At 41.9% G+C, this 14,886-nt stretch overlaps 1 protein-coding gene across 1 annotated transcript in view; it reads right to left on the bottom strand.

Annotated features, from left to right (window-relative positions):
• The window catches only part of LOC138287494 (solute carrier family 23 member 1-like), a 241,569-nt gene that overhangs the window by 41,552 nt on the left and 185,131 nt on the right, over positions 1 to 14,886 (bottom strand). The window contains exon 8 of the mRNA XM_069227947.1: positions 11,250 to 11,503. Within this exon, the coding sequence (XP_069084048.1) occupies positions 11,250 to 11,503 (254 nt within the window). The remainder of the gene's footprint in view (positions 1 to 11,249; positions 11,504 to 14,886) is intronic.

Raw genomic sequence — 14,886 nt, 5'->3', positions numbered from 1 at the left:
AGGTCCATTCATAGTGGAACCAGTAGGTTTGGATTCCATTGCCCGTGAGGCCCAGTAGCTTTTTCTGGAGCACTTCACATCAACAATTCTTACTGTAACAAGCCTATGATTTACTAATGACATATTGCTTTGTACTATTGCTTCTGGAAACACCCAAAGGGTGGCATTTAGCTACAAACTACTTTGAACCTTGATATGTGCCCCTATAGGTAGGGATGTCCTATATGAAGATGGCAAATATTATAATATTGAACAAAGCATTGATGAAGCCAGTGTTTTGAGCAGTAATTAATGAGATTTGTGTTAATTGCTAGAAACGAAGATAAAGTTGGTGAACTAAGAGAATCCTGAGTTATAATTTTAGTAACTCACACAAAAAATTGGACTTGGCATAAAATGCAGCCAGCTATTCAACAATAAATGCCCTATTCTCATCACTCTTCATGTCTTTATGAGTGCTCCCTGGCTACTTGACATTGTGCAACACTGCCCACACGCTTCTTCGTTCAAACCAACTCCTACTGTGGCAACACTGAATTTAAAAATACAGCTGTACCACCATTATTTTTTTATGTTAATCTTATAAACATCACACGTTGACCCCATTATAGGGGGGCGGCAGAAGAATGTTACTTCAACAAGCACAGTTGACAGTGGACCTGTCTCTAGACACTAATGGCAAGTTTTTTTTTAACTCTTTTAACTATGTTTTAGTTATTAGCATTTTTCATATATCATTTGTGTACATCTTACCAGTTACATTAATCTTACATATCCTCATTATATACCCATCATAATCCATTAGTTTTTTCACCCCCTGAGGTTCTGCAGAGAACTGCAGTTTAATTTGTTACAGGGGTGAAAGAGTCAGCTGGATCAGCAGTAACCTCCCATTTTATTGTTAGGTGTTGTGTGGCAAGGAGTACATGCATAGTTGCTACAACATTTTAAACAGTTTCCTAAGTAAAAACACAACAGAAATAAAAGCAAGTAAATGGAAAGGTTCTTTCTTATTAGCCTAAGTTTGCATCATGTGGTCGGGCAGTGCATGCTGCTCCTGTTTTATTGTGTCCTCTGTTGAGGTTATGAGATATCTGCACCTGTGTCTGTGACGGATGCATGTCTTGATGCATTTTCACTCTGGTTTACTATGAGTGTGTGAGGGTCATGAGGAGCATGTTCAAGCATTCAGCAACGGGGTGGCGCCTAAGTCCTTGCCTCTCCTCTCGTACTAGTGTGTGATGTCCGCTAGTGGCCCACTTGCATACCTCTACTGAACTTCACAATAGCTGGAGCTTGTTGCCTTCCAGTGCACCACAATGCACTGCTTTGCAAATATGAGGGCTAAGTCTGTGAATTTAGTGTGTTGTCTATTTGTCTCTGACCTCTGAAATAATCCCAATAGGAGCCTGTCAGGAGTGGTCTACAGGCCTGGATGAGGCAATTTGTCGAGGTCAGTGGTCACCTGTTCCCAGTAAGATTGCAATGTTGCACCCCCCACACCATGTGTATGAAGTCTGTGTCTGCCTCCCGAAAGTGTGGACATGCATGTGAGGCAGGTGGAGTATATGTATTTAAACTGTGTGTATTTCAGTCTTGTATTCCTAGAGACATTCTCTGTATAGTTTATGGCCTTTTCCCATTCTCTGTTGGCAAGGTTTCTGCCAGGAATATCTCCCACCTATCACTGGTTTCTCGCAGTGTTGGACATGCATTGAGTATCAGAGATTTATAAAACTAGGATATAGGTCTAGTGTTGCCTTTCAACATGAACAGGAGTTGTAAAACTTAGTTGGCCGTATGTTCTGCGTCCTCTATGCCCCATGCATCTCTGCTGTCGAAATGTGCGTATGTCAAGAAATGTGTTGGTGGCAGTTGAAATCCAGTCTCCATCCCCTCCAACTTTAAGAATTTCCAGTGTTTATAACAGCCCCCTACGGTGAGAATCTCAGCTCCCTCCCAACGGCGCAGGCTGTCTACCTACTCTGCTGACCTGCCACGTAAATGAGCTGTGAGGGAGATTGTTAAGGTGTATAAAGGTACTAATGTAGCTTTGTATGCATATCTATGCCAACATTTAAGAGCCACTTTCACCAATCTGGGTACTTGCTGGTGTCTCCCTGTCTTACTAAGGTGTTAGCTATCATCACGTTAACCTCCTCATTACTGTCCATTTGTGCCAGTTCAACTCCGTGTCACCGTTCCAGCCACTGAGCTAACCACTGTAGCTGGAAAGCTGTGTAGTATGTTTCAAAGTCGGTCGTTCCCAAGCCTCCCTCCGGTGCGGGTATCTCCAGCGTTTGCATGTTAACCCTATGTCCTTGCGTGCCCCAAACTAATTCACCCAGTATAGTGTTGAGGTCCCTAAACCACCCTGGTCTAATCCATATTGGTAAATTATCAAAATAATAAAGCAGTTTTGGAAGGTTAATAATTTTTGAAAGAGCAATATGACAAATCACTAAGATCGGCAAAGTCTGCCAGAAGGTGATACTACCTCTGACAGCCGGTAGTGCCACACCCACATTTCCGTCCAAGACATCTACATCACTATGATATATCTGTAGCCCTAAGAAACAGAATCTGTTTGTGCAACATTTGATGCCCATAGGGCCTAGCTGATCTTGTGAGTCACAGTTATATCCATCCACACATCTTCCCCCAGTTAGTGCGAAGCTAGTACGAAGTCCCGATAGCAAGTCTGTACATCCATTCCTGAAGAATATAAGTATATCATCTGCATATAGGGAAATTGCATGTTCACTTTCCCATGGATGTATCACCCCATTCACGTGCACTCTACGAATTATAACCGCAAAGTGTTTATCACCAGCACAAAAAGCATTGGGGATAATGCGCAACCCTGCCTAGTCCCTTCTGATATATCATTAGCGTGGGAGATAAGGTTGCCAGTGCAAACCCTCACTGAGGGGTGGGAGTATAGTAACTGGATCCATCGGATCCATTTTTCTCCCATATTCATGCATTGGAGGACTCCCAGGAGAAATCTTCAGCTAAGTTCTTTCAAGACAAAATTCTCAACATTATTACGTCACTACCAGCTCCATCAATAAAGAGAGACCCAACTAGAGAAGTGATAATACAAAGGAAAAATTATAGCTTCCTAAATTCCTTCCTGGTTCTTGACACTGTGGAGACAATTTTTACATCTATTAAGTCGGGATAACCTCTAGATCCAGCCCCTACAGATGTGTGGTTAAAAGGTGGAAGTACCTTGATGTGTATTGGAGGTCTTGAATCTCTCTTTGGAAGCGGAACAGTTCCTAAAGCGTGGAAACAGGGCTAGTCAAACCACTCCTAAAAAAAACCTCAGCAAATCCATTACAGCTGAAAAAGTATAGACCTATCTCCCTTCTTCCAGTGGCAAGCAAAAACCCAGAAAAACATGTCAACAAGCACCTGTCAGATTTTCTAGAAAACATAATATCCTTGTTCCCACACAAACAGGTTTTAGACAGGGGACTAGTATTGAAACCGCCTTATTGGCAGCCATGGAAGAATTAAGGCGGATCTTTGACCAGGGTGGTATGGCCGCACTGATTACGTTAGACCTCAGCACGGCATTTGACATGGTCTTGCTTTCCATTCTTATACAAAGAATGAGTGAAGTAGGTATTGGAGAGCAAGCAGCTAAACATCTGAAAGCTTTTTTGGAGGATAGGAGCTTCCAAGTGTGTGAGGAAATTTTCTTCTCTGAGGTTCTCCTTCTCACCTGCCGAGAGCTCCAGGGATCTTCCCTTAGTCCCACACTCTCTGTACGCTCATTTGGCTTGGACATGGTGTCCTATACAGGTGATACCCAAATCATCATGGCACTGAATTCCGCCCAGAATGCTACTGAGCTGCAGCATGGCCCGTGTCTAACAAGAGTTTCGGAGTGGATACAGCTAGCTGCCTAAACTGAACGGCAGCAAGACAGAGGTCCTGACTGTAGGGAATAATCCATCAAGATAGATGGAAGTCAATTGGCCTGAACAGCTAAGAAAACGTGCTATATCTACTAAGACCTTAGCTTTTGGATTGATGAGAGACTGTATATGAAATCCCAGGCCTGAAAAACTGCAGGACCTTGTTTCAGGACCCTTAGAGCACTCAGGAAATGAATCAAATAGCTCCCGCCACCCAAGAGAAGAGTGGTGATTCAGAGCCTGATCTGTTAAAAGATTAGACTTTGGTAATTCTTTGTACGTGGGTACGAAATATGTTATCAAGAGGTTACAGGTAATCCATAATGCAGCTGCAAGGACCCTATTTAAAATCCTCCAATTTCAATCGGCAGGCCTGGTACTGGTTTTCTTACATTGGCTGCCTATTCATAAAAGGATTAAGTTTAAAGTTCTATGCATAACCCACAAGATCATTCACAATAATGGTGCAACAATAATCAGAAACCTCATCTCCCCCTATGTCCCCAACCGTATGTTACGCGCTCAATCACGGGGACTCAGCTCAAGATGTGGTGGCAGATCATTTGCATACCTTGTCCCCAAATTATGGCATGACCTCCCTTTGGAACTGAAATTTCAGCAATCCGAAATAGATTCAGGAAGATGCTAAAAAGACATCTGTTCTAAATCGAGGCTTGGTCACATATTCTGTTTTTTTTGTTGTTTGATCAAGCACTGTGGCCTCTATAAAAACTGGGTAGGATAGTATGCCAACTGCCTTTTCACAGTCTATTTAGAGTACATGGCCATCTTCGGGTTTCCTGTATGACAGCTAACTTCACCCTTCACCTCTCAAAATATGCGTGTATTTTATAATGTTGTAGTGCGGACCCCATACCTTTAATACTCTAGATGATTAGGGTGTAGGAGTTCTCACGTGTCATGTTTGGCATGTGTAAACCACCCCCATTCCCATGTATCCTTAAGGTCCATATCGACATCAAGCAACCAATGCAGCCGACCCCTCCCACATGAGGTTATAACCCCAATAGGCGTGGACAAGCTTGGCACACTAAACAATAAACAATTCCCAACTCCCCTTCCCTAGGGCCAACGACAACTAGCCATTCCCCCAGCAAATTGAGCATAAAAATACAAATGCTTATCGCTACTCTCTACCATTACAATGGGAAGAGTGGTGGGGGGGGGGGTTTGTTATCTCAAATCGCTCATTGTAATCCACATGGCTGGTCATCTGCCATGTCGTTAGCCAAGTTCTTGGCCTCATTGTGCCAGGAAGTGCTATGTCAACTAATGCAGATCTCTACATGTCATCAGCTGTCTGGGGAGTAACACCAGGGAGGTTATCAGTGTCCGAAAGGTAGGTCAGAGTCACTTCCATTTCCAGACTCCCCTCATGCTGTCCCTTCTGGGCTAGAGGGCCTGTCTTGTCTATTTAATAATGATGCTGCCATGAGGGACACCTTCTTGCCCTCTCGTTCCTGTTCTCGTGTTCGTTGGTCATGTTTCTGCAGCGGCATTGCTTGTGTTGATGCTTCAACTTCATGGTCAATGGCATTCGGTCACCTTTCTCGGCCCTATATTTATCCAGCCACATCCATGCCATGAATGTGTCCAGTGGTCGCCCTGTCTGTGCCAACTTCCACCTCCTTTTGATTTTCACAGGTTTGGAGGTTGGGAGGGACTCCCGTTCTCTGAGGAATCCCAGCCTACGGACCACCAGTCGCTTGGAGCCAGGCCTACGGTTGCGTGCAGCAGATCCACCTTAGGCCCGTTTAACATCCCAACTTGTAGAAGTCTTTACAGGGCTCCTAAAGTTGCCTTTGCTCCATTTAACCTCAAGACTCCATTCCTGTCAATCTCCTCACTGACTGCTCCTCTTCTTGCCTCTGTGCAGGCAGCCAGTCCACAGTTCCTGCTTCAAGCCAACAGAGGAAGGCCAGGCGCAGCACTGCAGAAGGGCCGACCAGCACAGCATGCCCCCTTGGAGTGCGCCCACCGTTCATTCTCCGAGGCTGTTGCCACTTCAGTGCTCACCCAGGTTCCACCCTGGCCATCCTCGCCCACCACCTCTCTGCGCATAGCTACTCCCATCAAGGAAGTCAGCCTGCAGTCCAGTGAAGGCCTGTTTTGAGGCGGGAGAGTGGCGGGGGGAACATACAGGCACGCATACACACTCACACTCATTCATTCAAACACCCATGCACACACACACATCCATTCACATTACTCATTATTCAAACATACACAGACGCACCAAACATTCATTTAAAAAACACACACACTCACACACATATACACACACACACTTACAGCTCTGCCTTGTAGGTCCCAGGAGTATTGGCGCTGCTGCCTTCCGGCATAGGCTAACTTAAGGTCAACCAGTGAGGGAAGGCAGAAGTCCCAACTCGTCTCAGAGTGGGATTGGGGTCAGTGAGACTGCTGCCCACACCCCACTCTATGACGAGGTGTCACTGATTGACAGTTGGCCCTAGGCGCTTCAGGGCTTAAAACTGAAGCGCCCAGGTCTGACGCAATCAGTGACATACCCCCTCGTCATGAAGGGGAGAGCCTCGAGGCACCTTTGCTAGGCTGAAGAGGTCACGCCCACAGGGTCCAGCAAAGTTCAGCTCAGGCAGCCAGGAGCCTGTGCAAAAAGTGCATGTGTATCTCCTGGCTGCCTGACCTGAAAATGAAGAGTGTCTGTCAATCTGACCTTTGCTCATTCTCACCGACAATCTTCTTCAGGGGACAAAGGTGAGTGAGAGTGGCCCCTAACCCCTAAAGGACGGGCCGCGGCTGCTGCAGTTTCTGACCACTCCCAGCAGCGTCTGGCCGGGCACCACGCAGCATTGTTTCAAGGTCGGGGGATTGCCATTTTGGGCTTGCTGTATGGCACTCTGCAGGTTGCTATCTCCGCTGCAACTTTCTCGACGCCTTGAGGTCCCTACTCTGGTCTGTGGGCATGGATATCCCCACCAGCGTAGGGTCCAGCAATAAGGGCCCCACAGGTGGCCGAGGTCAAGGATACCATCGGCCAGTCGGGGAGGAGCGCAAAGCAACACATCCTCACACCATATGAGCTGTCCATGCCCCTTAGACACTGATGGCAAGTTATTACCCAACTCACTGATGCGTGTTCATCTAACCTTGACCGTTAGTCATTTGAGCAGCCATATATATAATAGTTGGTATGCTGCAAGGTTCTATGCCGCTATGCAGTTCTGTGTCACAAATACACAATGCTAGGCTGTTTGTGCAGTACTATGTAGTGATCTGTTGGGCTATCTGCTGCTGTATTATGCCATTTTGTGATGGCTGTGCTGTGTAATGGTGTGTGTTCTGCTTGGTGGTGCCATATTGTGCTATGATGTGTTCCTGTGTTCAGTGCTCACCCAGGTTCCACCCTGGCCATCCTCGCCCACCACCTCTCTGCTCACAGCTACTTCCATCAAGGAAGTCATCCTGCAGTCCAGTGAAGACCTGTTTTGGGGGAACATACAGGCACGCATACACACTCACACTCATTTATTCAAACACCCATGTTTATGTTGTATGTTGGTGTGCCTTTCTGCGTTAGTTGTATGTTGTCTCCTGCTGAGCTATGCACTGTTGTGCATAAAATCTCTTTTGTTCCACTGATGTTAAGGTGTGTACGTTTGTGTAGTTTGGTACCATGCTGTGTTATGCTGTGGTGTGTTGTGTTATGCATTATGTTATGTTTTCCTGTGTGTTGTGTTATATTGTGTCGTACTCTGTTATGTTACGCTGTGTTATACCTGTCATACCATATTACACTGAGTTATGTTAGCATCTGTTATTTTGTATCATGTGGTGTTATGTTACAAACTGTTATGAAATGTTGTGCCACACTGTACCTTACCATGTTATATTGTGTTCTGTTATGTGAATTTCGGCAGTAGTATGTTATAGACTGTTGTGGTATGTAGTAACATGTAGTGTTAATCTATGTTAAGAGAGAATCTATTATGTTGTGTCAGAATGTGCTAGGCTGTATTACATTAGGGGGTGTCATGTTTTGCTGTCCTGTGTTATGCTGTATTATGTTAAGGGGTCTTGTGTTAAGATGGGCCATGCTGTGCTCTGCTGTGTGTGTTAGGATGTTAAATGTGACATGCTGTGCTAGTTCACAATGTTGTGCTATTGTACCATGCTGTGTAGTACAATGTTGTGCTATGATGTGGTTTGTCATGATCTATTTTGCAGCTCTATGTTATGCACTGTTTTATTTTGTAGTGACTTATATTATGTTGCATCATGCTGCACTATGCTGTGTATGTTAGGATGTCTTATGCTGGGTTGTGCTATGCTGTATTATGTTAGGGTGTATTATGTTGTGTCATTCTGAACTATGCTGGTCTATGTTATGGTTATGGTTTTATGTAGTGTTGTGTTCTCCTTTGGTATGTTGTATGTTGGTGTGCCTTTCTGTGTTAGTTGTATGTTGTCTCCTGCTGAGCTATGCACTGTTGTGCATAAAATCTCTTTTGTTCCACTGATGTTAAGGTGTGTACTTTTGTGTAGTTTGGTACCATGCTGTGTTATGCTGTGGTGTGTTGTGTTATGCATTATGTTTTGTCATGGTGTGGTGCATTATGCAGTGCTATGTTAGGAGTGGGCTATGTTGTACAGTGCTACTCTGTGTTATGCTCTGGTTGTTGTGAAGAGTTGTGCAGTGATATGCTGTGCTAAGTGTGTGCTATGTTGTGCTATGCTGTGTTATTTATGGTATGTTATGTTATGTTGTTCAATTCTGTGCTGTGCATGACAATGGTAGGGTACCTTACATTGTGTCATGCTGTTAGGGTTTCTTATGCTGTGATAGTTGTTACTATGCTGTACCATGAAACGTGTGTTTTGTTACGTTTTGTCATGCAGTGTTATTTTGTGCAGGTTAAGATGTGAAATATGTTGTGCTACTATATGCTGTGGTTTTCTTTTTCTGTATTATGTAGTGTTACGTTACGCAATACTCTGTGCTGGCGTGGCGTCCTATATTGTGTCACGCAGAACTGTGCTATGCATGGTGTTATTTTATCGTGTGTTGTATTATATTGTGTCATGAAGGTGTGTCATGCTGTGCTATGCTGCGTTATATTAGGGTGTGCTATGCTTTGTCATGTTTTCTTAGGCTGTGTTATGTTATGGTCTGTTTTATGAAATGTGGTGCTGTGCTATTTTATAGTGTGTTATGTTAAGCTGTGTTATAGTACATTGTGTAGTACTGTGCATAGGGATATTCTGCAATAAGCACTTTTACGTTAATGTGTGTGATGTTGTGCTGTGCTATGTTAGGTGTGCAATGAAGTGTCATTTTGTGCTGTGGTGGGGTGTTTTATGTGGGGTTGTGTTGAGCTATGCTGTGCTGTGATATTGCATGTTTTGTTATGTTGTGTCATGCTACTGTATGCAGTGTTATTTATGATGTGTTATGTGATGTTTTATCATGTGATGCTATGCTGTGCTCTGTTATATTGTGTCATACTTGTGTATACTGTGTGATATTAGGGTGTTTATGTTGTGGTAATCTTTGCTATGCTGTGGTATGGGATGGTGTTTTATATTGTGTCATTCTGTGATATGTTATGTTACAGTATAATGTAGTGTCATTCTGTGCTATGCTAGGAAGTGTTATGTTTGTCATGTGGTACCCTGCTTTGTAATTTTAGGATGTTGTGTGTTATGTTTTTCCATGTTGTGCTTTAGAGTGTGATGCCAGGGTGTGTCATGTTGTGACATTCTGTGCAATGTTGTGTTATGTTTGCTGTGATATTTGATGTGTCATGCTGTGCTATTTATGTTATGTTTTCTAATAAAATGTCATGTTACTTTATGTTTGGTGTGTTATGTAGAGCGATGGTGTATTTCCTGATTGTTTGTTGTATTGTGTTTTATGGTACCATGCTGTACTATGCTGTGTTACTTTATAGTGTGCAGTGTTTATGTTGCATCATGCTACCCTTTATAGTGTTAATTATGGTTTGTTGTGTTGTGCTTTGTCATGCAGTGCAATGCTGTGTTGTTTTATGTTTTGTCATACTCTTCCATGCTCTGTGATGCTACGGTGTTTATGTTACAATCTTCTGTTCTGTGCTGTGATCTGTTACGGTTTAGTGTTTGATGGTGTGGCATACTGTGCTATCTTGCCTAATGTTAGGGTTTGTAATGTATTATTTTGCTGTCACATTCTAGGGGGTGTTATGTTTGTCAGATGGTACTAGCTATATTATTTTAGCTGGTTTGTCATGTTATGCTATGTAAAGTTAGGGTATGGTTTGCTGTGTCATGTTATGTTTGGGTATGTAATGTGTCATGTTACACTATGCTGTGTCATGTTATTTTGTGTTTTGTTATGTTGAGTCAGGCTCAATAATGTTATGTTGTATTTTGGTATGCCATACCTTGCAGTGCTGTGATATGTATGTTAGGTATGCTAGGTCACGCTTTTTTGTATGTTAGGGTGTATTATGTTGTATGTGCTGTGCTATGTTGTGTTATGGTAGGGCGTGTTACATTTTGTTGTGCAGTGCTATGCTGTGTTTTGTTATGGTGTGCTGTATTAGGTTATGTCATTGCGTCAGCTAGGTAACTATAAAAAAAAAAAACAGTGGCTTTCCATTACAATTGTCACATCATGTTGCGTCTGCATAGTACCAAACAGACTACATGAAAACCCCATCCTCAAAAACCTAATGGGAAGCCAAATCAGACAATGTAACCATCCTCAACCTGCTATGGGCTTGATGGACAGCCTATCCGAGCAATGACAAAGCAAGAAACCCATAAGAAAGCAAAGTCTGACACAAAATCCCCGTCTTGCTTGAAACTTCTTATTATACCATCAAGACTGCTGCACAAGGCAATGCTGGAGTAGTATGGAGAACCCAGCAGACAGATTTTTGCCCCATCATTCCCTGTTGTGCTCCTGCACAAGCATAACACCACCAAGATACATGAGAATATGCAAGAACCCTGTAGCTGCATTTGATAATCTGCTTTAGTAATGGCGGTCTCATGTTTCTCAGGGAAGTGGTAATAACAGTACAGAGTTGGAGTTTTATAGCAGTAGCCAATGTTTCTCTCTTGCAGATTGAGTGATTAAGTTGCACCTGGAATTTGAACATGTTTGTGGTGCTGCAGTTTTATTTTTTCTAGAAGTAGCATTAAGAAAAATAGAAAACACCAGTTATGCTGCTTGCCTTATGAATTGCAAGACTTTGTAAGATTTGATGCATTTAACCGTTTTCTTGGTACTATACAAGACTACTGAGATACTATGAAAGATAATTGTTCTCTTACCTTAGTGATTCCAAGAGCGCCAATGTTCTCGCTGTAAGAAGCAGTCCCATTACCAGTCCCCCATGCTCCAGCTAGAAGGCACCCAATACCTTCTATACCAATTCCTCGGTTAATTGCATGCTTCGGAGGGGGCGGAGCCCCAGACAGCCTGGCACAGGCATGATAATCTCCGACAGATTCCACCATGGATGAAATTACTCCAGCCAAAATGCCAAACACACCAGCAAGGCTGATGGTGGGTAGCCCCCACTGGCCTAGAAACAGAATAACATTTTGTTAAGTGGCTGACTGCAGCCATAGAAGGGGCAGGAATATCACATCATAAGAAGCATATCAGCAACGAGTCAAAATCAGGGCTTCAACTGCAGTAGGTTAATGTGTGCTTTTGTGGTTGTCCTTTCCAGATATTGTAAATCCCCGCATTGGGAAGAGTAGCTGACTCTGATCTTTATTTCCTGTGCCATTTCTAAAGTAAATGTGCTTCTTTTTTTTGGGGGGGGGGGGAGTCATGCATCCTCTCTCGCTGAAGTTTCCTTAAACCTTTTGCCACTACATGCATGCTTGATTCTTTCTTTGTGTACACAGTAGATCTCTACCTTCTTGACATTTATTCATATGAACAACATGCCTACTCATAATTATTTTAAGGTCATGAAAGTCTGCCTTAAATCCAATCATACCAAGTTCAATGTATAAATATAATTCATGCTTTTTTGTGCTAATTCATATTGTAGCCTACATATGGTAATACACTCATATTTGGTCAACTTTAGATACATCCATACTAATATTTCTTCTGCTCTCATCAATTTATTCATTTAGTATGTGATATTATTCCTGAAGACATGGTTCTTATACTAGCACATCTTTGTGTACCACCAGACCACCTGTAATGCGAAGTCCAGTTTGTCGTAATGATATTTTAATATTACTAATATTTATTGCTCATTCATGCATTGTAGTATATTTCTGATAGACCTAAATCTGAAAAATTATATATTTTATATGTTTAAAGCTTGTATGTGCAAATCCTAGGGCATCACTTTAAAACAAAGGAAGAAAATGATAAACAGCAATGCTTCACCCGACAATCCAGCTAAAGCTATGGAAAGCTCCTGACTCTCAGGTGCAAAGTCAAAAAGAGTCAAAAATAATCCTCCATGGTTCTTAAACTTTTAAGGGATTACTCCAATTAAAAGCTGCAACAGATTGAAGACAAGTGTGTGTCTATGGAGAAACCTAATGTGGCTGTTGAAGAAAAGATTAGTGAGGCACATGGTGTATCCAATACCAAAAAGAGGATGTATCCAGTAGAATCACTAATCTAGAAACTGAAGTTGCTACATTGAAGAAGCTGGCAGAAAGAATGGAAGATAGAAAATGAAGCAATAATCTGAGACGTTCTGGTCTCTCAGAATCCTTTTGAGCCTTATTTAAGTATTTTTCTAAACTCATATTATCGTGTTCAATTTATATATATATATATATATTTATATATATATATATATATATATATATATACAGTATATATATATATACAGGCTATTTTTCATTTATATCTCAATATGCATTACTCAGTGATGCCTTAAAGGATATAATTGTATTCCTCCATTGCTACTATGTTTTATGTAGTGTGTTGGAATGTGAGAGGTCTAGATAACCAGATGAAAAGAGAAAAGGTTTAAACACCTTTATGCAAACTAAATGCACTAATAGCACTCATGCAAAAGTTGTGTTGTAATAATATTGAATGTCTTAAACTGAAGTAGCAGCGGGAAGGTGATTTGTTTCTCACCAGCTATTATTCAGAATGGTGGTGTGTAATTTTATGTTACAAATTCATTAATGTTGAAGTAATATCACATGAACATGACAATGATGGTAGATGATTCCTCTAAAATGCCCTTTTAAAAAAAAGTGTATTTAATCATCTTAAATCTATATGAAGAAGTACAGAATCATCCCAGTTCCTGGAATAATAAATTAGAAGTGCCTTTTGTTGACAATGAACATCTTGGTACAGCTGGTGATTGTCATCAAAGTTCGTACCCATTTGTTGAAGAGAAATAGTATACATTTATAGAGCTCTCAATTTGCAATCCTGATTCTAGAAAATATATTTTCTAATACTGCAAACCTTAACTAATATGAAATTTAATCCATATGTATTTCCTACCATACTCCTGTTATAATATCTACTGATTATAATTGGGTAGGGAAATCTAATGGAAGATGGCGCATACAATTAATCTTTTCTCTGATTACTTATTTTGCAAGGATTTCTTAATCTTTCCACCAATTTTTTTTTCATATCAATATTAATTAATATTAAAATCCAATTCACTGGTGAAGTCGGATTTTTCATAAATTGTAAGAAAATGGTACTTTCAGAAAGTTACGATTATCCCTGCCTAACACATCTGTGGCTAATTTGCATCTGTCTCCTACTGCAATCCCCTGGCTGCTCTAGCTCTGAATGATGTGTGAAAACTGCTCCTAGAGCAGAGACAAAGACCTGGGTGTGGGGTGGTGTTTTTTGTACCTCTGAAAGAATGATCATTTGGGCTGTGCCCAGGAACGTAATTTACTTTAACAGGACCTCCCCTGTCACAAGCAGATGTCAGAAAACATCTGTGCTCAGGACAAAGAAGTGGACTACAGTGGTCATAGGGCTGACCTTCTGTTCAAGCTACAGACACACAACAAGCTGCAAGACGTCTTTGCTACAACTGCCCAGCTGACCATTTCTAAATGGATCTGCCCTGAAATTGCCTTGCCCGCAGAAGATGTTTGACTTCCATGTTTGAGACTAAGTGCCAAGGTTAAACCTTTGACCAGGTTAAACCTGAATGGTGTATCTGACCTCCGCTTCATCGCTGCCAGCCTCAGATTGCACCTAGGTTCCGAGCTACAGTGACCAGTTGATCATGATTGATGCTCAAAGCTTTTTGGTGCTATTTTTTTAAATTCTAAATTGGTTTAGGATTTTTCTTGTGTTGCATTTTAACTTTATTACTGTTTTGGTACTGCATACATACTTCATACATTGCCTCTAAGTTAGGTATGTCTGCTCTGTCCCATTGCTATCAAGAGGTTGAGCTTGGGTTAATTTAGTGACTTTAGTAGTTCACCGTGACAAGGATTGAGTTTATTACTTTAGGTGGGGAGACATCCCCTTTAACTAAAAACCCAATTTCTTACACAAACAGTAATGACATCTATAAAATAGTTATTGTATTGTATTGCATCGCTTTATTTATAAAGCGCATTCCGGCAAAAGCATCGAAGCGCTAAACAAACCGAGGACAGAGGAAAAGAGCACAATCCCCCCACTAGACTACCTAATTTACAAAAAGCCAGGTTTTAAGGAAGGAAAAATGAGTTCCCATTTGACGAAGCGTAAGAGGCAGAGCATTCCAGAGCCTAGCCGCTTCTACCATAAAAGCACGGTCTCCCCATCTAGCCTTGTTACAGCGAGGCACCTTGATCATATATTTGAAGGAGGATCTCAGAAGTCTTGTTGGTTGATAAAATTGCAGAGTAGACTTCAAATAATCACAACCCTCCGACTGTAAGGCTTTGTGTGTAAGACAGAGTGTTTTAAAAAGAATCCTCTTCTTAATCCGTAACCAATGAA

This window comes from Pleurodeles waltl, chromosome 4_1 (assembly GCF_031143425.1).
Source record: "Pleurodeles waltl isolate 20211129_DDA chromosome 4_1, aPleWal1.hap1.20221129, whole genome shotgun sequence".
NCBI lineage: Eukaryota > Metazoa > Chordata > Amphibia > Caudata > Salamandridae > Pleurodeles > Pleurodeles waltl.
The sequence above is the reverse complement of the archived record's forward strand: the minus strand, read 5'-3'. Positions and strand labels throughout refer to the sequence as shown.